The following is a 23,403-nucleotide window of genomic DNA, read 5'->3' as shown; positions in this document are numbered from 1 at the left end:
AAATCAAATCACAAACCATCAATGTTTTTATCAGTTCGAGGGAAAATCTCAGAGATCCAGTTCTTTTCTGTTTCGACCTGAAATCGAGAAGCTTGTTCGATTCGTTACGGTTTCATCGTGGCTCCGCCCACAGCCCCTCCCTTCAGAGGACGTCACCTGATCCAAGATGGCGACGTACTCAAGGGTAAAATATTATGGCTTCAGTCGTCGGCCATTTAAATTCATCTCAAGTCTTTATCACCAGTCGCTGCCGTGTGAGAGAGAGAGAATCCCTCGGACATCTTTACTGAATCAATTGCTGGAAGACGACCCACACACACACACACACACACACACACACACACAGACACACACACACACACAGACACACACACACACAAACGCTGGCCTTGTGGCTCCATTACTTCTGTACAGCCCTCACACTGAATGTGTGACCGCATCCCAACGTGGACACACTCAGCCCCCCCCCCCCCCCCCACATTGGAAACAGACGCTGAGCTCTTCCATGTGTTGCCAGTGTCTTCGTTTCCAAACGTCTCAGCTTCAGATTCAGACAAATAAATTCAGATTTATTTGTTCGTGAGCCCGTTTGTTTTTTTTTGTGTTTTTCTTTCGTGACGACAGGAATTTGCTAATGAGAAACAAAACGTGAAGTCGAGCGACTCCCCGGGAAGTCACGGGTCACTGCCGGAGACGTCAGTGTTTATGGGGCAGTTAATAATAATAACTAGAAGAATAATGGCACACAGATTTTATTTATAGACACGATTTACACACACAGAAAATGATTATACAACATGAAGTGACCTCAGCAGCACTTTGCACTTTAACGAGTTATAAGGTCAACCAGACTCAACACGACGGCAGCAGCCAAATCCACATTTTATCCGTGAGAGGAAAAAATGTTATTTCTTCTTAATGAAAGTCAGATAATCTCACTTTAATGAAAAACAGATATTATAAGATATGAATATTGGCTTTTAAAAATACACAATGAGTCTTCAGTCTACAAGTGACCTCAGATAACTTTCCTGCTTCACGCCGGGGGATCATCCGAGATCGGGCTTCACCAACAAAGTGCGACTTTCACTGAGGTTTTTAAATCAAGTTATTTAAAAGAAATTGTTTTTAACTGTGAACGCGACGTTAACCCGGACCAGGTCTGAACGTGAAATGAAATCGTGACCCTCCAGGTGGTCGATGGAGTTTAAAGTTGACCAATGGAACGTTTCTGTCTCTAACTGCAGCACAAAGATTTGACTTCCAGTTGCTCCGAGCTGTGAACACCAGCAGCAGGATTCTGTCTTCCTCTGATTCTCCGTGTGGCTGGAAATCATTAGAGAATCTGACACAACTCCACTGACCCTTTAAATCAAGACAATATTTGTCGTCTCTGTGGTCGAACATTTACTCGACAAAGACGAAAAGCCGCTGATTTTTCAAAAAAATGTCGACCTTATCCTCTTGAGCCTGAAACGACTCCTCGCCCAACGCGGAGCCACGCTCAGAACCACATGTTGTAAGGGGGGGGGGGGGGGGGGGGGATCAGCATGACGGAGATAAATCAGCATTACAAAGCAGCGTGGAACCATGTGGGCCGACTCACACACAAACAGGCATGAAACACAAACACACAACACCCTGGAATGAAAACGATGAATCTGCACGAAATCCCTCACTTCAGAAGAACCAGGGTTCATTTCATCCTCTGTGTGAAGTTCAGGGCAGCAGCCCTGGAGGTCGTGCTAACGTGCACATAGCCACGATGCTAACGTGCTAAAGGTTAGCACGTGGAGCGATGACCACGCTCAGCTGACCGGTGCTGAATGACTCGGAGCTGATTCCGATGCCGACAGTTATTTTGCTTGCAAAGTGAAAATCTTGACCTGACGCCAATAACACATTAATGGAAATCCATCCGAGTCGCTGAGCATTTCACTCTGAGCCGTAAACCTGAACCTGATGTTGGAGCTCGAGGAGAAACCGAGAGTCACCGCTAGGACTCGTCCCCTGGAAGACGTTAGTGTCTCTGAGATGATCCACAGAGAGAAGCTGCTTCCTCACAGAGGAGATTAGATCATCTGAAATCTGGAGACGATGAAAGGAAACAAATCACGATGTTTCAAACCTCAAACAGTTCTGTTAAAAATAGTTTATTTTCTTATTGAAGATGTATTAATACGTAGTTGTATTTGTGTTTTGTTTTATATTTATATATTAATATTAAGCCTCAATTTCATTCTCTATCTCAAGGGGTCGGAGATGTAAAATCTTCCAATAATATTCACATGAGAAATGTTTTACGTTATGATTAAGTTATGATTGATGGACAGAATAATGATTATATTATGTCTTCATCGTCTGATTCTGCTGAAAGATAATAAACTACAGTCGAGTCCCATCGAGTGCATCGGTTACACAAGTGAAGTTTTTACCTAAGGACACCAAATAACACTCAGTTTAGTATCTTGAAGGTCACCAGAGGTCAAACTAACAATCCTTCCATCAACAACAACAACAACAACAACAACAACAACAACCCCCGTCTCCCCCTGAGCCACGTCCGTCTCATATCACACTAATAATCACATCATAGTCAAATGATGTCAAACATCGTGGTCACAACCTGCAGATCCAGCACGACACCTCAGTTTGTGTCTTCACCCAAAAATCTGTTCACGTTTTCTGCTGAAAGTGCCAAAGCATAAAAATGAGCTCATTCCCACCAGCGTCCAAAACTGATCTGGGTAATATCACTGCCCCCCCCCCCCCCCCCCCCCCTTCGAGCTGTAGAAGTAAGAAGTAAATTATATAAGATGTGCAGCACAGAGAGGTTGACCAGCAGGGGGCCGTTTCACTCATCTCAATGATGTGATATTAGAGACCAGGCCGGTGTTGTGGTTTATTAAAGTGCAGCTTGTTCACGACCCGGTAAATGAAGATGGACGACTTGTCTCCTCCTCTTCCTCCTCCTCTGCAGAGCTGGAGCCAGAAAGCACACGTTAGATGTGGAACCTTCCAGAGAGTTCGGTAAGGATAGCTGCTCTTGTAGTTTCTGTGTGTGTTGCTCTCAGCCCTGTGTGTGTTGCTCTAGGTCCTGTCTGTTGCTCTAGGTCCTGTCTGTTGCTCTAGGCCCTGTGTGTTGCTCTCAGTCCTGTGTGTGTTGCTCTCAGTCCTGTGTGTGTTGCTCTCAGTCCTGTGTGTGTTGCTCTCAGTCCTGTGTGTGTTGCTCTCAGCTCTGTGTGTGTTGCTCTGGGCCCTGTGTGTATTGCTCTCAGCCCTGTGTGGTGCTCTCAGTCCTGTGTGTGTTGCTCTCAGCTCTGTGTGTTGCTCTCAGCCCTGTGTGTGTTGCTCTCAGTCCTGTGTGTGTTGCTCTCAGCCCTGTGTGTGTTGCTCTCAGCCCTGTATGTTGCTCTCAGCCCTGTGTGTTGCTCTCAGTCCAGTGTGTGTTGCTCTCAGTCCAGTGTGTGTTGCTCTCAGTCCAGTGTGTGTTGCTCTCAGTCCTGTGTGTGTTGCTCTCAGCCCTGTGTGTGTTGCTCTCAGTCCTGTGTGTGTTGCTCTCAGTCCTGTGTGTGTTGATCTCAGTCCTGTGTGTTGCTCTCAGCCCTGTGTGTTGCTCTCAGTCCTGTGTGTTGCTCTCAGCCCTGTGTGTTGCTCTCAGTCCTGTGTGTGTTGCTCTCAGCCCTGTGTGTGTTGCTCTCAGTCCTGTGTGTTGCTCTCAGTCCTGTGTGTGTTGCTCTCAGCTCTGTGTGTTGCTCTCAGTCCTGTGTGTGTTGCTCTCAGTCCTGTGTGTTGCTCTCAGTCCTGTGTGTGTTGCTCTCAGTCCTGTGTGTGTTGATCTCAGTCCTGTGTGTTGCTCTCAGTCCTGTGTGTGTTGCTCTGGGCCCTGTGTGTTGCTCTCAGCCCTGTGTGTGTTGCTCTCAGAGAGGAACCACTTGTCTGGATGAGGTCTTTTCTTCTCCTGCAGCTTCCAGAGGCTTTAAGGGAATTTGGATTCATGTTGTGAGTTGTGTCTTTTCTACTTAACAGAGTTTTTAAAACGATCCCCCGCTGCACGAATGGAGCAATAATGAAGGATGGATATTTGACAGAGTGTGTTAGAGCCTCATATAGATGTGAGACAGATGCTGCTGCTCATGGACCACATAGAGAACTTTTCTCCTCCTGGTTCCATGTTGCTCTGCCTCGTAAAACACACCAGCTCTGCAGCCTCCTCACTTTTACAGCCGGGCCAGCATGGCGTCCTGAATGAGAGCTGCAGCGTGAATCAGTCCCTTTTGATTATCACCGCCGTAAACTACAACTTAATAAGCTTTCACACTAACACCGAGCATGTGTCTGCTGCCGCCTCGGACGAGTGGAGAGGTGGAGGACGAGGACGAGGACAGGGGGACGCAGCCTCACGTGGACGGGACCAAACCCTGGTTCTCAAACTGCATAAAGGTGAAATCCTGATCGAGTGCCTCCAGGCTCTGATCTGGTGTTTGGGCTGCTTGGTGTATGAGCTGGATACCTGACCACAGAGCGGAGGAACACTAAGTCCCTCATGTCCCCTCATGTCTCCTCAAGTCTCCTAAAGTCTCTTCATGTCTCCTCATGTCTCCTTAAGTCCTCTCATGTCTCCTCAAGTCTCCTAAAGTCTCTTCATGTCTCCTCATGTCTCCTTAAGTCCTCTCATGTCTCCTCATGTCTCCTTAAGTCTCCTCAAGTCGCTTCATTTCTCCTCACGTCCCCTCATGACTCCTCATGTCTCCTCGTGTTTCCTTATGTTTCCTTAAGTCTGCTCAAGTCTCTTCATGTCTCTTCATGTCTCCTCACGTCCCCTCATTTCTCCTCACGTCTCCTCAAGTCTCCTCAAGTCTCTTCATGTCCTCTCATGTCTCCACATGTCTCCTCAAATCTCCTAAAGTCTCTTCATGTCTCCTCATGTCTCCTTAAGTCCTCTCATGTCTCCTCAAGTCCCCTCATGACTCCTCATGTCTCCTTAAGTCTCCTCAAGTCTCTTCATGTCTCCTCATGTCTCCTCATGTCTCCTCATGTCTCCTCAAGTCTCCTCATGTCCCCTCACTTCTCCTCATGTCTCCTCATGTCTCCTCATGTCCCCTCATGTCTCCTCAAGTCTCCTAAAGTCTCTTCATGTCTCCTCATGTCTCCTTAAGTCCTCTCATGTCTCCTCAAGTCTCCTAAAGTCTCTTCATGTCTCCTCATGTCTCCTTAAGTCCTCTCATGTCTCCTCATGTCTCCTTAAGTCTCCTCAAGTCGCTTCATTTCTCCTCACGTCCCCTCATGACTCCTCATGTCTCCTCGTGTTTCCTTATGTTTCCTTAAGTCTGCTCAAGTCTCTTCATGTCTCTTCATGTCTCCTCACGTCCCCTCATTTCTCCTCACGTCTCCTCAAGTCTCCTCAAGTCTCTTCATGTCCTCTCATGTCTCCACATGTCTCCTCAAATCTCCTAAAGTCTCTTCATGTCTCCTCATGTCTCCTTAAGTCCTCTCATGTCTCCTCAAGTCCCCTCATGACTCCTCATGTCTCCTTAAGTCTCCTCAAGTCTCTTCATGTCTCCTCATGTCTCCTCATGTCTCCTCATGTCTCCTCAAGTCTCCTCATGTCCCCTCACTTCTCCTCATGTCTCCTAATGTCTCCTCATATCTCCTCGTGTTTCCTCATGTCTCCTCATGTCTCCTCATGTCTCCTCAAGTCTCCTCATGTCCCCTCACTTCTCCTCATGTCTCCTAATGTCTCCTCATATCTCCTCGTGTTTCCTTATGTCTCCTTAGGTCTGCTCAAGTCTCCTCATGTCTCCTCACGTCCCTTCATGACTCCTCATGTCTCCTCATGTCTCCTCAAGTCCCCTCAAGTCTCTTCATGTCTCCTCACGTCTCTTCATGTCCCCTCAAGTCTCTTCATGTCTCCTCAAGTCTCTTCATGTCTCCTCACAGCCCAGCAGGCACAGAGCAGTTTGATCCTCCTGCCCCCGTTTGATGAACCTCACACATCCTGACTGGGATCACTGGTCCCGGCCAACTCCAGACAAAACAACATGGATAAGCTGTGGTGCTGCGGCTGCTCCCAGTAACACACACGTGTTCCCAACACATGGTCCGGATTATTATGAACTCACCAGGACGCTGGGATTTTAAAATCACTTCCTGATACAACTACTGGTTGATTCACATGTTTCCCAGTCACACGATGGTTGAACTATAAAAGTGAGATAAAGAATCAGCATCCTCTGTGACTTAGGGTACGTCTCCTCATGTCTCCTCATGTCTCCTCATGTCTCCTCATGACTCCTCATGTCTCCTCATGTCCCCTCAAGTCTCTTCATGTCTCCTCATGTCTCCTCATGTCTCCTTAAGTCTCCTCATGTCTCCTCATGTCCCCTCATGACTCCTCATGTCTCCTCATGTCCCCTCATGACTCCTCATGTCTCCTCAAGTCTCCTCAAGTCTCCTCAAGTCTCCTCATGTCTCCTCATGTCTCGTCATGTCTCCTCATGTCCCCTCATGACTCCTCATGTCTCCTCAAGTCTCCTCAAGTCTCCTCAAGTCTCCTCATGTCTCCTCATGTCTCCTCAAGTCTCCTCAAGTCTCTTCATGTCTCTGTTTGTCTCCTCATGTCTCTGCATGTCACCTCATGTCTCCTCATGTCTCCTCAAGTCTCCTCATGTCCCCAAATGTCTTCTCAAGTCTCCTCATGTCTCTGTATGTCTCCTCATGTCTCCTCAAGTCTCCTCATGTCTCCTCATGTCCCCAAATGTCTTCTCAAGTCTCTTCAAGTCTCTTCGTGTCTCCTCATATCTCTTCATGTCTCGTCATGTCTCCTCAAGTCTCATTGTGTCTCCTCATGTCCCCTCATGTCTCTTCAAGTCTCCTCGTCTTTTTATGTCCCCTCAAGTCCCCTCATGTCTCCTCATGTCTCCTTTAGTCTCCTCATGTCTCCTCATGTCTCCTCGTGTCTCCTGAGGTTTCCTCAAGTCTCTTCATGTCCCCTCACGTCTGTCCTCCAGTCTCTGGGGACGAGTCTCTGTCTTCAGCTCAGACTTGAATGTCTTCCTCGCTGTGATCTTCCCGTCCAGACGGTTCTCGCGGCGATGTGTCCTCTGTCCCTCTCCTGCCCCCCCGAGTTGGACGTCTGCAGACAACAGCTCGTCCATCACATTTATTGCCACGAGAGTTTTGTGCAGAAATGCGAGTGTGTCTCTGGAGATGAATGGTAATCCCCTCGGTGACCTCTGACCTCTGACCAGCCACTGTTCTTTGTACTTTGTGACTGTACTTTGCTTTATGACTCCCCCCCCCCCCCCCCCCCCCGGCTGCAGCTGCTCTCTGTGGTTGATGCCCCCCCCCCCCCCCCCCCCCCGATGTGAGCACGCTGACAAACTGAATGAAGATGTTCTGACACTGAACCCAGAGCACGTCTAACCAGAACCACAGAGTGTCTGCAGGGAACTGGAGCAGTTTGAGATCCTTCACTGGGACTCGAACCTGTGATGAGCAGTCTTTAACAGCTGCCCCCCCCCCCCCCCCCCCCGCTCATGAAACCTCACTGATGAGATAACGGCTGAGCTCTGGAAACAGACGGGAAGTCGGGCGACGAACCCTCGGCCGGGTTTCGACCTCATGACACATGTTGCTGACGCAGTGAGAAAAGACTGGATGAGGATGAGACCCGTCCTCGTCATCTGAAAACAAAGAGACGACACCCGGCAGAGACGTCTAATCGGGACCAACGGAGGAATGTCAAGGAGATGCCACAGCAGCCTCCAATCCCAGATGTGTGCCATTAGGTTCACGGGTCTGATCCCAGCGCCAGACTCCGCTGGATCGGGTTTCTTCCTGCTCTAATGCCACCGGACATACGATCTGACAATGATAATGATGATTGCTTCAAATGAAATGCCTTCCATTGTGGAAAACACACAGGCATGCACACACTCACACACACCGACACACACACACACACTGAAAACACAATATTTGCGGAGCTCTAAAGAGAAATTAGCATTTGGCTTTCTCGCCACTTTGGAAAAAGTGAAATAGAACACGTCTCCTCACATTCCTCTGCACGTCCACGTCCTTCTATCGGCTCCTCCCGCTGTTTGTGCAAAGTGGAACGAGATGGAACAATAAACAACGACTGGGTTTCAGTGGAGGAGCAGAAATCGCTGCCAATTTGTTTTGGTTTTAACGTCGTGGAAAATATATTCGCACAAAAGTTAATAAAAATAATGAAATCGTTAATTTAACGCAGAGTTAGAAAACAAGATCCAGACACAGACGTTTCTACTGCTGACGAAGAGAAGCCTGAAAACAAGGGACTGTAATCACCGCTTCCTTCTTCTCACTGCGACTCTGACCGGCTCCCACAGCTTCTCCTCAGCAGCTCAGTGGAAATCCCTCCTCCTGCAGTCGGACTCTGTTTCCAGGTCGAGCATCACGGAACACATGATGAGAATTATGCCCCGGACACGACTCGGCCTATTTCTGCAAGTTAGAGCAAAATCTGCCAGGCTGGATGTCCTTGGATGGAGGTAACGTGAAAGGCTTCCACCACGAGTCAAGCTCAGGAGGTGAGATGGATTAAGATGCTATCTCAGCCCCGGAGAGAGGAGGACGAGGGTGATCTCTTCTTCATCACCCTCTGTAATCTCAGGACAAAGTCTTAGTGGAGACGTTTGCTTAGGATCAAATCAAACAGAATCATAAAGACGCTTGAGGTGTGTGTCCTCTGATGACCTCAGCGACCGCTCCTGATGTCGATGCATCTTTTCAAACCTGTTGTCCAATCAGGTTTGACCTTGAGCTCGATCAGCCAATCGTGTTGTTGCTGACAAACTTTAAATCTGTCGGCTTCTCACTGATTTGCTGCGACCCTCCTCTTCCTCAGTCTCCTCCAGTCTCTGTGTTCCTGGTGGAGTCTCATTCTCTAGATCCCATCAACCACCACCAGCGTCTCAAGGGGGGGGGGGGGGTTCCTAGCCTCTGCAGCCACGCCCCCGTTTAACCTTGATGACAGCTCTGCATCATCATGATATCTATAATTTTTGATTTTTGATTTATTGAAAATTCCTTCTGACGTTTCATTATATGATTTATTTCTCACTCAGCATCAATAACCCTGGACTTTTGAAATCTCTCTCCGCTGATGTTGCCGGACGGTGGAAACATTCGCCCACAACTGAAGTTTTTAGTTTTTTTATAGGATCCAATCCCTCGTGCTTGGCATTATAAAGTACACACGTGCATCAGAACAGCTCACAACACGAGACACAACCACGCAGGGAATCCACAGATGTTGGCCGTCCAACACAATAAAGAATAAATCAACTAGATGATCGGTTGGATCAGACTGAACTGATTAGAAATGGTTTCTGCCGAAGCTTCCATTTTGAAATGATAAACAACAGCTGGTGAATCTTTTGAACCCGTGTGGTTCCAGTGGTTCACTCCTGTCCCCTCCGTCCGTCCCTGCCCTCCTCACCTGTGGGACACTTCTTCTTCATCCTGCACCTTTGTGTCTCGTTGTGCGACGGACAAAGCCGAGCGGCGTTCTCCTCCGGCGTCCTGCCCCCCCGAGTCCTGGTCTGCCTGCCCCACCTGAAGCCACAGGGGGCGCCATCACGGAGACAGACGCTCCACTCGCTCCAGTCTCCCAGCGGAGCCAAGAGACAGTTGTCTAAGAGAGAAAACACACAACAGACCCACATTTACTTTATCTGACAAAGCCAGATTCTATAAAGACAACAATACTGGGGGGGGGGGGGGGATGAAAGAGCAGAAACGCTTGATCAGTTTCACATGTTCTGAATCCATTAGGGAGCATTAAGGCTCCCGAGGATGAAGAAGACGATGACATCTGGAAGGAGGAAAAAAGGCCTCGAGCACTTTCAGGTCCAGACAAGTTGTGGACCAGAATCTGGAGCAAGTCAGCGGTTCCTACACGGCCAATGTGAACTGGATCGAATCCCAATTCAGATTTCAGTGCAATTCCTGTGTTTCTTTGGGTCCAATCCCGACGTGAGCTCGATGTTTGAATCTGCACTGAGTTTGTGATTTTCTGTCCCTGGCTCACAGGGTTATTGCTTGTTTTATCATTTCAACATGATTGTCCAACGTGGGCATCCCTGACCTCGGTTCTGACACCGTTTAGAAACCACAACTTTCCAGTAAAAACCAAACAATACCTGGGTCATGACCCTTTTCTGGTGGAAAGTGTTCAGACTCTGAACTTTAACCAGAGGAAGTTTTCTGTTAATTTAAAATAAGGATCTGGCCTGACGTGCTTTTCCAATCAGGGAAACAAAGTTCAGAGAAATGAAGGAAAACAATAGATTACAACCGAGACTCTGTTGAGACAAACTGTCTTCAGACCCGCGGCGGCCACATCGTCCCGGCTCCATCTGGCTGTCAGCAGAATGAACCCACAGGACGTTACGCCGGCTGGTTGCTGATGAGTGATGTCACCCCCACAGAAATCAGCCACTGCAACATTTTCCAGAACGGAAAAAAACCAGCGGCTTTCGGCCAAGATCAGACAATCATCTCTAGATAATCATCATTATCGTGGTCGGAGCTCAGATGAAGTGACTGTAGCTGGAGGTTGGCAGCACCGGTCGGATGTGGAACCCGTTAACGTCACCGGGAAGCACAAGAGACCGAGGAACCACCGGGGCCACGGCCGGTGCAGGTGGAGATCGGACCTGCACCGACCTGAGGCTTGATACTCAACCACATGTGAAGATCCATGTGTTCCACTGAGAGCTCGACTCCCTGTCGGAGAAGATTTACCTGGAAGATGAATATCAACGTTCTTTACAGTTCTCAGAAGAAAACTTTCAATATTTCAATTCAGAATTTGGAGTTTTAGATGTGTGTGAAGTTTGTTTTGTGTTTCTTGTTGACCTTGACATCCCACTGCGGTCACACACATTTTAAATCAACACAGAATAAACGCCAGAGACCCGTCATCAGCTACAAACGCTTTAAACTTGGATAAAACAACTTCCTCGAGAGCCAAGATCTGAAATGACTGAATTACTTCAAGGTTGCGTCTCCTCTTTCATCGTCTGTCCCGGAGTGCAGTTTCCCCAAACAGGTGCGATCGATCAACAGACATTACCCCCCCCCCCGCAGCTCGATGTGAAGCAAAGAGAAATCCTCCGACCACGACCGAGTGGGACCCTGGACCTCCACACATGAAACCCAGGGGAGGGGTGAACACGGAGACTCAGATAAAAGCAGCAGGTCTGCAGATCATTAAACTCTTTGGTCCCTGAAGCTCACGGTGCCGAGCCGAGCTGCCCGAGGTCACCGGGCTCTCTGTTCCCGGCAGACGGGAACCTGACACGGCCATTAAGACGGGACTCGAGTCACAAAGGGTCACACAGGTGTTGAGCAGTGAATTGTGGGTCTTTTGGACGATGGTGCACAAACACCTGGTTTCCTGAGGTGTGTGGAGAGGGTTACGTTTCACAAGGAGCCGGAGAGTTCCTGCTCCGGGAGACGAGATCATTCTAATCATCTGTGAGTCGGTCGTCCCTGCCCAGTCTCCTCGACATGAGAGGAGGAACTCCCCCCCCCCTTCTGGAGCCTGGACTCTATTGTGTACTTTAAAATGATTGCCTCCACTTTGGTTTTTGTCATAGTTTGCAGGATTAAGCAAAATAGGTTTACAGCTCAATTTGAAGATCTACGACATGGGACAGGAAACAACCCATTAACACGTCCATGCAGATCCACCAAGTTGCCCTCATGTCATCTGCTTGGATGACAACAACTTTACGGGTGAAAGGCCGAGCGAGCGAGGGGGGGAGCGAGCTGGAGAAAGCTGCACTGATCCACACGATGCAGAAGTGGAGCTGAACATCTATTGGTTATTTATGAAACTGAAGCAGGACCAGAATCCAGCCTCTGGATGATAATCGAGGAGAAGCTTCCAGACGGTCTGAGCTGCTGGAGCTTGTCGGGGGGGTTCACTCGATGGTGGGTAACCCGGTGGTCGGTCTGGACGTGTCGGACTCACCTACGCAGTCGGTTTGGTGGTTGAACGTTTCCTCGGGGCAGCTCGTCAGACACTTTCCTTTGTACAGCAGGAAGCCGGATTTACACCGGGTGCAGAAGTCCCGGCTGAAACAGTGCTCGCAGTCCAGAGAGCGGCATTCTGGGAGGGGGGGGGGGACACAAACAAATATTAAACATCATGAATCTGAGTCTCGATCGTCAGCTGTCACTCTGCACGTGAGATGGAGCTCACTAATCTGCTGTGGGTTGAATTATGACATCATCACTTCCTCAATGAGATTATTTAGGAGTTAAAAGATTTCAGGTTCAGATTTGATTTGAGCAACAAAAGAAGACCAGATGTTAAAGGTAATTCAAAAATAGATATTTCTCAAAGATGTTCCTCTCATACAGATTAGACTGATGTATGCTCAAAGGCTCATGTTCAGTGATTGACAGCTGAAACCGGCTTGCTATTGGTCGAGCACATGCAGGGGCGGGACCTCAGGAACGACCTGTGTGTGAGAACGTACTGGAGCAGCGGTTGACGTCCTCCCCTCTCTGCCCGTAGTGTCCGGCCGGGCAGGCGTGGACACACGTCCCGTGGTGAGACATCCCGTCCCTCGTCAGGGACAGGAAGAGTCGCTCGGGGCAACGCAGGCAGCCGTTGTCACGGGAACACTCCAGACAGCTCCGACAGTCGTCCGGTGATGGTTCTCTGGAAACTGAAGAAAGACACCGGGTTAGAGGGAGGGAGAGAGGGATGGAGAGAGGGAGAGGGGGATTGAGAGAGGGATGGAACAATGGAGAGAGGGATGGAGAGAGGGAGAGAAGGATGGAGAGAGGGAGAGAGGGATGGAGAGAGGGAGAGAGGGATGGAACAATGGAGAGAGGGATGGAGAGAGGGAGAGAGGGATGGAGAGAGGGAGAGAGGGATGGAGAGAGGGAGAGATGGAGAGAAGGATGGAACACTCCAGACAGCTCCGACAGTCGTCCGGTGATGGTTCTCTGGAAACTGAGGAAAGACACCGGGTTAGAGGGAGGGAGAGAGGGATGGAGAGAGGGAGAGATGGAGAGAAGGATGGAGAGAGGGAGAGGGGGATGGAGAGAGGGAGAGATGGAGAGAAGGATGGAACACTCCAGACAGCTCCGACAGTCGTCCGGTGATGGTTCTCTGGAAACTGAAGAAAGACACCGGGTTAGAGGGAGGGAGAGAGGGATGGAGAGAGGGAGAGATGGATGGAGAGAGGGAGAGAGGGATGGAACAATGGAGAGACGGATGGAACACTCCAGACAGCTCCGACAGTCGTCCGGTGATGGTTCTCTGGAAACTGAAGAAAGACACCGGGTTAGAGGGAGGGAGAGAGGGATGGAGAGAGGGAGAGGGGGATTGAGAGAGGGATGGAGAGAGGGAGAGCGGGATGGAACAATGGAGAGAGGGAGAGAGGGATGGGACGATGGACAGATAGAGAGAAGGATGGAATGATGGAGAGAGGGAGTGAGGGATGGAGAGAGGGATGGAATGATGGAGAGAGGGAGAGAGGGATGGAGAGAGGGATGTAACAATGGAGAGACGGATGGAACACTCCAGACAGCTCCGACAGTCGTCCGGTGATGGTTCTCTGGAAACTGAAGAAAGACACCGGGTTAGAGGGAGGGAGAGAGGGATGGAGAGAGGGAGAGAGGGATGGAGAGAGGGAGAGATGGAGAGAAGGATGGAACACTCCAGACAGCTCCGACAGCCGTCCGGAGATGGTTCTCTGGAAACCGTTTAAGACACCGGGTTAGAGGGAGGGAGAGAGGGATGGAGAGAGGGAGAGATGGAGAGAAGGATGGAGAGAGGGAGAGGGGGATGGAGAGAGGGAGAGAGGGATGGAGAGAGGGAGAGATGGAGAGAAGGATGGAACACTCCAGACAGCTCCGACAGTCGTCCGGTGATGGTTCTCTGGAAACTGAGGAAAGACACCGGGTTAGAGGGAGGGAGAGAGGGATGGAGAGAGGGATGGAGAGAGGGAGAGAGGGATGGGACGATGGAGAGAGGGAGAAAGGGATGGAACGATGGACAGATGGAGAGAAGGATGGGACTATGGCGAGAGGGATGGAATGATGGAGAGAGGGAGAGAGGGATGGACAGGTGGAGAGAGGGATGAGACGATGGATAGAGGGAAGGAAAAATCGAGAGAGGGATGGGACGATGGAGAGAGGGAGAGAGGGATGGGACGATGGAGAGAGGGATGGAACAATGGACAGATGGAGAGAAGGATGGGACGATGGAGAGAGGGATGGAACAATGGACAGATGGAGAGAAGGATGGGACGATGGCGAGAGGGATTGAAGGATGGAGAGAGGGAGAGAGGGATGGACAGGTGGAGAGAAGGATGATCAGGGTCACTTTCACTTTCTCTAGCTGTACGTGGAGAGAAGGATGGACAGACTGAGAGAGGGATGGGATGATGGAGAGATGGAGAGAGGGATGGGACGATGGACTAAATCTGCAGAGGAGGAGACACTAAACAGCTGTCGGCCTCTGAAGGAACCAGGTCAACAGTAGAGGTCATTGAAGGTCACTGTTCATTTCTTCTTCTGATGAGAACTGATGTCAGAGATTTAAATGATCTTATATTAAAACATGCACATGAAAGAAAAGGAAGTGGAAGTAGCAAAACTATTAACTTCAATAAATACACATACATGTTACTGTTGTTACAAACTTTACTGCTGCTCCCCCCCCCCGCCCCGACAGCCCATAGAGTTAAAGACATTCTGGGAAAGGCAGAAAACAAATCTTAGCTAATGAGGCAGCGGTTCACTGAGTTCATCACAGACTCACTAACGACCAGAAGGACTCAGAGCAGGTTTCAAAAAACAACTGAGATCAGACGTCACAGATCGATGCTGAACGTCCCCCCCCCCCCCCCCCCCCCCCCGACATTGGCTGCCCCCTGCAGGCGGCTCCATGCAACTGCACCGAGCGGGCACCGTGTTTCAGATCCCTAGGAGAAAAGGACCCACTCCACATTCTTAACGTTTGTGTTTCTTGTTTGTTCGAGGAAGAAGAAGAGGATTGAGAAACTGAAGCTGAAGAGGATCCAGAGACCAAAACCTAATTTCAATGTGTGAGTCAAACGCTGAGGCTGCAGGAGAGAAAGTGAAAAGACAGTTGAGACAATGAGTCATCGATAGAGTGGACTGTAACATTTGCTAACCATGATGAAATTTCATTTTGGCTCAGATTTGGACAAAGAGCAGGATTTAGGATTCTCTTTCATGTCTCTGGTCCTCGCTGGGAGACGAGGTCCCTGGCAGAGGTCTGTGCTCTGGTCCTATTCTCACTGAACCAGTCTGTGAGTGTCTGTTACTCATCTGAGTCTGTGAGTGTCTGTTACTCATCTGAGGCGTCCCCTGTTTGGCAGATTGACTCCTTTGTCCTCAGGAAGTGTCTCCACGGCTCTGAGGACAGACTTTCCTTGTCATTGATAAAAAACAAGATCACAGAATTGTTCTTCAAGTCTTTACCAGACGTGGTTACTGGGATCTGACAAACGTGAATGAACCAGTTCATTGATGAACTGGAGAGAGAGAACATGAAGTGAGTTCGTCAATAATTTCCAATTATATAAAAAAAGTATTGTTGGTGTTTTTGGCCTGTCATAAAGATAATGAATTAAGTGGAGATTGTAAATTTCAATATAACATATACAATAGATATAAATTTAGGTATGAGGCAAATTAGCGACATTAGCCATAATGGGGCATAACGTTAATTTAACAAATTTTGGTATGTAGATTATCATATTGATGCTTTTGCTTGAAATTGATTAACAACATATGTTTTCTGTACAATCATTGCTGTTCCATCATAACAGTATTTCAATTACAGCTTAATACCTCAATATAACTATACTGAACAGTCCCAAGGGGCTAGTATTTTCCACTCCGACCACTAGATGGCGGCAGAGTGCTTTCCATACCTTTCTTGGTATGTGTACTATTTGCACCATCAGGCACAATCGTCACCTCGGCGGCATTATGACCAGCGTTAAAGCCCTTGAACCTCCAGATGAATGGAAGCTGAACTAGTCTGATAGACGGAGAAGTTCTAGACCTTCATCGACCAATGGGAGGGAAGTGATGGGAAAGCGAGAGCTGCAGCCGATTGGACCAGATTGATCATCTGGCTCCTCTCCCTGCTTCTTTGAACTGGGTCCGTCCCCGTCAGCCAGTGATGACATATTGAGTTGAGAAATGTAAACTGTAAAGGAGCTGACACACGCGTGTTCTGGGGTCACGCCGCCAGAAGCTTCTCAGACATGTTGTTGACAGTGAACACACGGAGGTCATGACCGTTCAGCTGCTGGAAGAACCGGTTCTGTCCGGGGAAATCAAGAAGCGTGAAAACATGACGACCGAGCAAAACCACGGGAAAACAAATGAAGACTGATGATGTTCAATCAGAACCGAGCTGCCACTGTCCTCCAGTGATCAGTGAGAGATGAGCAGGGTTTCTCATAATCACGAATAGAGACTGAAGAGATAAAGAGGAAGTGAAGAAGAGTTCAGAGAGGAGAAGAAACCAGCAGATTTCCTCAGAAGAACCCAGGGACCCATTCTCCCGAGCTGTGGGACCTCAGTTCTCACTCAGAGGCCCCGACCCATCGTCTGAGAACCAGCTCTCTGCACATGTGCTATCGATCTGAAGGCTTACAGGACTTTCAGAGGAGCGGCAGGTTTAGGTAGCGTAAAAACTGTGACCTCTGACCCTGCATGGGATCGCACTGGGTTTTTAACAAGCACCAGGTGGAACGAGCTCTGCTGGGATCTCTGTGAAACATGCTGGAGCGCAGACGGGACCTCCACCCTAAAACTGAATCTGCACTGAGCTGCTGCTGTAGAGACAACAGACGAAAAGGTAACACAACAGTGGACAAAACGTGAATCTTACTCTGAGCTTCAGGGAAAGTTGAGTGAACTCAGTGCTGCTCACGAGAAGACAACGGAGAGAACGAGTCTCCTGAGATTCTCTCACTGCGTCAGGAACACAAAGTTTAAACTGTTTCTGACGACTCGTCGAGAAGTAACGTGAAGTAAAGGTTCCACGTAGGTGATGACAACAGGACGTACGCACAAAATACTTTAGAACCAACCTGATAAACTGCAACTGAGACAATCACCTTAAACTTCAGTCCCAACTTGAACGTGAGAAAAAGCTCTAAAAGTTAGATGTGGGTCAGTCTCTATGGACTCAACTAGACGACGGAAGAACTTTCTCACAGAGGATATTTCCACATTCCGTGTTTGGACTCTTGTGAGAACCTCGTGGGACTGTAAACGTTGTTCAGAGAACGGAGGAGGTGTCGATTCACAAGACTCCAGCTTATTGGCCGTTGCCTCTAGACGCTCATTCGTTCTCAGACGATTTCGGATCAGCTCAGAAATTGGGGTTCAGATGATGGAGATCGAGAGCTTTGTTTTAAAATGTCCCTAGGTTCTAAATTGGGTTGAGATCTTGTGGCTGCGCAGGTCGTAGCGTGTTCATGGATCCATGTGGTGACTAGTGACCCCTCCATGTTTCTGTAATCAGTCGTCCATTCACAGAAGGAATTGGGTTTTAAGGTGGATTTTCCAGTAACACACAGCAGCCACTTCTATAGACAGAGCCAAAATACCCACAATGCACCATAATGTATACATTAACTAGAAAAATGTGCCAGGTGGGGGTGATGTGATAAAACAACACAAGATGTGCGGTTCCTAATTACACACGTGAGCATGTCCGGCCAATTGAGAGCAGCTGCGTTGGAGACTTTCTGCCATTTGACACATTTCACACCATGTGACTTCTCGAGCGTGTGTTACATCTTCATCTTCATCTTCATCTTCATCTTCACTCTGCTGAGCCGAGCCGAGCTGGACCGAGACACCGTCAGGCTGCAGAGATGAACCCGAGGTTCCTGGTGCAGTTCTGGCAGATGTCAGTTACACAACCATCTCTCATCTTTCTTGTCAATTAACACAATCATGCAAAACAACCGAAAACCATGATCCTAAAGATGGAGCAACACAACGAGATCAAATCCGTCCCTGTCGTGTTTTTCTCATCAGATCAGTAATAATCAGTCACATAAACTTGTTGAGCTCCTCACTAGTGAATCTTTTTCATTGACTGTTGATTGCACAGATGTTCTAACACCATCTTCTCTTCCACATTCCGATACATCGGGAACCAGTAACGATCCGAAACCGATGCATTCAAACAGACAACAACTTATACAACACATGTTAACAGTTGTGCGCTACCAGCCCTGTGCTGCTCGGGCTGTAGAGGTCAACGCTAGCGCCACCTGTTGATACTAAAGAGGATACACGTCCCTGTTTTACCCGTTTACCTCGTTCACAGGGTGAGATGTTGCAGAGACGCTCACATCTCAGCTGAGAGGAAGAGGACGGACAGTTGGAGGAAAGTGTTTCTGAACATCAGAGCAGATAAATAAAGATCTGTGAGTAATAACACTTATTCAAACCATGAGAAGAATGTGTGAATAACTGTTCCTCCAGCAGCTTCCAATGAGACACTGAACGTAGCCAACAGTTCAAGCAGCAGAACCTTGAGGTTTGCTCACGAGGTGGACTCGCTGCCTCGACTCTCCACTGACGGTTGATGATTAATTGGCTCAAAGAAGCTTTTAGAGAATCTGAGGAGTTGCAGGTGTTGAGCTCCTGCAGTCGAGGAAGAGAAGCCAAACATCCGACCCCAGCTCTTCCTCCTCCCTCCCTCTGAATTCTCCAGTTAACCAGTCGCAGGTGCTGAACATTATCTCCAATCTTATAAAAACACAACTCGCACTAATGGACGTGATAATGGCCCCGTGACTTCTACAGTGCAGCTTTCCCGCTCTGAACCTTTTCAGCTGCGTGTGTTTATATCACAGCTACATTAACCAAGTCCAGATGCTGCTGCAGGGGGGGGGGGGGGGCGAATAAAGCAACATGAATGAAGGAGCCACAACAAGCGTTTGACCTTTCAGACCCAAAATGCTGTCGAGCTCAAAGCTGCTGAACCACTCACATCAAATGTCTGATTATCAACATTCATTTTAATACAGCTTTTAACTTAGAATTTTAAATTACAAATACAATGTATAAAGTGGTGAATTTCTACTTTTAATTATTTTCTATTTTATGATTTAATTCTAATTCCAATTTATCGTTTATCTTTATTAAATGCAACACCTGCATATTATTTTCTGATATTTCTTTTTTCAATTACTGACTTTGTGAAATACTTTATAATATATTAAGGTTTCGTTTACCACAAATCTGGATCTGAGGAGAATTTCAAACCACTGTTGAGCGTCAGTTGGTTCAGAGCCGAATGAGCAGCGACACAACAACTCAGATAACTGGGACGCACACAAGCACATGTCGGGGGGGGGGGGGGGGGGGGGGGACGACGACGACTCAGTGTGTTGTAGGAGAATGTGTTGTAAAATATGAAATATAAATAAGTGGTCTAACGAACATCGTAAAGGATTCTTTAATATTATTTATTTGGACGCTGAAACTGTTCCTCTAGATTAATTGTTCATTATTCTGCGTTCGATCAAATACAGAAATATTGATATTGTTATTTTCTTTAACATTTTGTTCAAAATCATTGAAACCTGTTTTTTACACTTTTATTATCAAAAATGTAGAATAAAAAGAAAAGTTTAATAAAGAGAACAAACCTCTTCTCCTATTAAAAACAACAAGTGTCTAATGATGAATGATGGTAAAAGACTTTTTACTATTTATCTAAATGTTTTAAAGTGAAAAATACATTAATTACTGTTATTTATTATTTATCAATTCAACTTTTCTCGTAGCAAACGTACAAAGTTGATTTATCAGAATTTAAATTTTATTCCAATTAACAATTTCTGCTTGTTTCCGTCGTGTATAATGTACAGAGTTCATCCACTTGTCCAAAGTTTTTAAATCTACACCCCCCCCCCCCCCCCCCCCCCGGTCGCACACTCACCACTCTGCCTCTGCACGACCCCCGACCCCGTCCTGATCAGCTCACACAGCAACGACATCACAGTGACAACGAGTCGCAAATGCATCTGAGCTGCTGGCGAGCGCCCGCCTCAGCGCCAGGCCCGGGACATCTGAGGGACTCCAGGGGCGTCGGGGGGGGGACTTAGTTCCACAGCGAGGGACGCAGGGACGCAGGGGGACAAGGGTGTGGGGGGGGATGGATGGATGGATGGAGTGGAGGAGATAATCTCACAGGCCCAGAGCAGCGGTGAAGAAGACGAGTGCCGAGGTGAGGGACGCCAGGAGAGGAGATCCTCTTCTCCTTATGAGGAGATTCACGCAGGAGGTTCAGGGCTGAGATGAGGAGGCAGGACCATGAACCAGGAGAAGAGGGGGAGAGAGAGGAGGAGAGAGAGAGGAGCGCTGGAGGTGTGGAGAGCCTTGTCTGCTTCCCCAGACTGACGGCCCGGAGTGAAAACTCTCCATTTAACTGCCTCTGTCAAATTTGCGATAAACGAGCTCCACTTATCCCGCAGCCATCTTTAACCCTTTACGGGCCGAGCGGGGCCTAAGTGATTCCACATTTCCATCCTGATCCTCCTCCTCCTCCTCCTCCTCCTCCTCCTCCTCCTCCTCCTCCTCCTCCTCCTCCTCCCCGCTCTCTATCTATTGTTGTTCCATCTCTTCCTTTTTCATCGCTCGTGTTTACTTCTTCTCCTGAACAGGGTGGCTTTGTTTTCTCTGGAAATCCTATTAAATATGGGCAGTGGGTGAATTGAGTGTGACCACCCTGAGAGGCCGAGGAGCAGCTGGAGAACAGCATGACTCACACTCCGCTGCCTGCCGTGTCCTCGCAGTGGATTCAGCAGCTTGTTGTGTGTTTGGTGCACGAGAAGCTTGTGATTCATACAGTTATGATGAAGAGCATGTAACATCTGTCAGTGCTGTTACACTAGGTTGTTTATTCCAAGTGTATTTTATTGTAAGAAAACTAACTATATAAGTCCCAAACATTAATTTACAATAATTCCTTTTTATGTTTATAAACAAAATGTTACATGAAACATAGAAATGCTGTTTCCTTTCAAACCTGTATGTATTAGAACACAAGTGAAAGTCCACAGCCTGGTATTCACTTTGTTGAAAGATATTTTTCCTCTTGTTTGTCCAGATTCTTTATTGAGAATTATGATATGTATTTTAATGTTCAGTGTCTCTATTCTGACTCATTTCCACGTATCCTCCATTAGCAGATCAAATGTTCGACGTCTCTTTCATGGTTTTTACTAAAGTTCATAGACTTTCTGATCCTTTCAAGGTCTCGACTTCCAGAACTGGTTTTAAAACCAAATCTCCTCACGATGCTTTTGAGTCCGAGGACGTTTCCTAAAGCCTGAGATACTTCTCCAGAAATACTTTCCTCTGAAATCGTTTGATGATATTTACACAAGTCAGAAGCCTTAAAGAACTTATCCCATGACCAATCACAACCTTTAGGGTTTCCCCAGCTGTCAGGGTGGCCCCATGGAGGTCACAGATCCAAGCCATGGATTCCGTCTCTGCCTCTTGCCTTTGAGCAAGACCGTGTTATGCCGATGACTCTTAGTCAAACATCTCATTTCACTCTTTATTCTCCATTAAACAGTGGACGGGTGATAATCGTCTTCAGCTTCACTACAAACTGACCCTACTCACCGGTAACTGGGCGTTGGGCTTCAGGTCTCGACCAGCAGGTGAGAACTGGTTTGTTCCACCACACAGCGGAACTCAGGCCGACGTGTCCGGTGAACCTCCGCTCGGCCATTTCCTCCCGGCCTCACCCGTCTCATTAAAACATCCACGAAACAAATAGAACTGGTTTTAAAAAGCCTCATTGTAACGTGAATCCTCCAGTTTCATACCTTCATCCTCCACTCCTGTTAATTTGGATTTTGAGTGAAGCACAGAGGTCCCCCCCCCCCCCCCCCCCTCCATAGAGCAGGAATGGAATCCCCCTGGTGATGTCGGGGCCTCCCCGTTAAGCCTGGTTGTAATTTTAATGTGCATGTTTTTGCTGCCACAGTCTTTTTATGGGGTTGAGCAGAGTAAACTGTGGGGGGATTAGAACCAGAGAGAGGTGAGGTGGGTTTGGAGCCGCTGCCTCCGCCGGGGCCTCGACCCGGTGGCTGCCCGGAGCAGTGAAGAAGAGGAGGAGGATGGAGCGAAGGGTCTCGTGCACAAACACCTGATAAGAAGATGACAAGTCTTCTGTCTGACTCTGGAACGTGAACCCAGGGTCGGCTCCTCGGTGTGGGGACTGCAGATCTTCATATTTCCTGGAAGCTCCACAGTAGAAGACTCTATATCATCGCAGAACATTTCATTAATAAGAAATAAGAGTTGCGTCACTGCCACAGGACTTTTCTAGGAATGAAACAGGAATGTCATTCGATAATGGAAAAAAAAAAGTTTAATAAAGGAGAGAAATCAGAAAACATAAACAAGCGAGGGAAGCAGGCAGAGCTCAGGGAGTCAGTGTCCAAAAGACAATCAGTCAAAGGTCTGCGTGTTCATCGAATGAGACACAAGTGGTTCAAGAGAAGTTTGTCTCCAGGTTCAGGGGACGAGGAAATAACAGAGTGGAAACTGTTTTGATCAATAATCAGCAGAAGAAGCTCAGAATCACAAATGCCTGATATGATTTTTAATAATCCACGTCAACAGCTCCGACTCGGGTCAGGAGAACTGGCTGCAGCAGGTTCTTAGAAAGACTTTGTGTTTAGCCCTCTGACGTGAGCAGCGGCTGACAGACGAACTCTGAACACGTTGTTAACACACACACAACTCCAGTTAAACCAGTCTGAGGTGGCTGTGGTCGCGGGGGGGTCGGAGGGCGGAGGCCTGTGGTCTCTCCATCATCTCATTTAGGGGAAACCTCCGTGTACGTCACACTGAAAATCAATAATTCGAATACTTTGCTCTTGTATTTGTAGAGATCCTGGGTCTGGGTTGTTCCGGGTTGTGTAGCTTATATACGAGTTTGTTGGTTTTGTGTTAAAAGGATTTTAGCTGTTTGAGTGTTTAGATAAATACTTTTATCTAAACACTCAAGATAAATACTTTTATCTTGTTTAACTTTACAGAAAGCACAAATAAGGATTTACATTTTGCATTTCACTTTTTACTTCACTTTTTATATCTTTTTTCTTTTATATATTTTATTTAGATATGTTTATGTCTAAATAAATGTTACTTTGTATAAATATTAGACAAAGTGAGTAAATAAGAAGTAAATAGTGAGTAAATATATATTGTTTCTTTTTATTGCTTTGTGTGTTGTATTTATTGTGTTTTTATGTTTCTATGTTCATTGTATGCACCAATAACCAGAGCAAATTCCTG

General features: G+C 47.7%; 1 protein-coding gene across 1 annotated transcript in view; it reads right to left on the bottom strand.

Annotated features, from left to right (window-relative positions):
• Positions 1-21,826, bottom strand: part of rspo4 (R-spondin 4) — a 37,080-nt gene extending 15,254 nt beyond the window's left edge. Inside the window, exons 1-4 of the mRNA XM_062409444.1 lie at positions 21,718-21,826; positions 12,537-12,728; positions 12,026-12,163; positions 9,485-9,679 (exon numbers count right to left, since the gene is read on the bottom strand). Of these exons, the coding sequence (XP_062265428.1) occupies positions 9,485-9,679; positions 12,026-12,163; positions 12,537-12,728; positions 21,718-21,826 (634 nt within the window). The remainder of the gene's footprint in view (positions 1-9,484; positions 9,680-12,025; positions 12,164-12,536; positions 12,729-21,717) is intronic.
• Positions 21,827-23,403: the final 1,577 nt, after the last annotated feature.

Source organism: Platichthys flesus, chromosome 2 (assembly GCF_949316205.1).
Source record: "Platichthys flesus chromosome 2, fPlaFle2.1, whole genome shotgun sequence".
NCBI lineage: Eukaryota > Metazoa > Chordata > Actinopteri > Pleuronectiformes > Pleuronectidae > Platichthys > Platichthys flesus.
The sequence above is the reverse complement of the archived record's forward strand: the minus strand, read 5'-3'. Positions and strand labels throughout refer to the sequence as shown.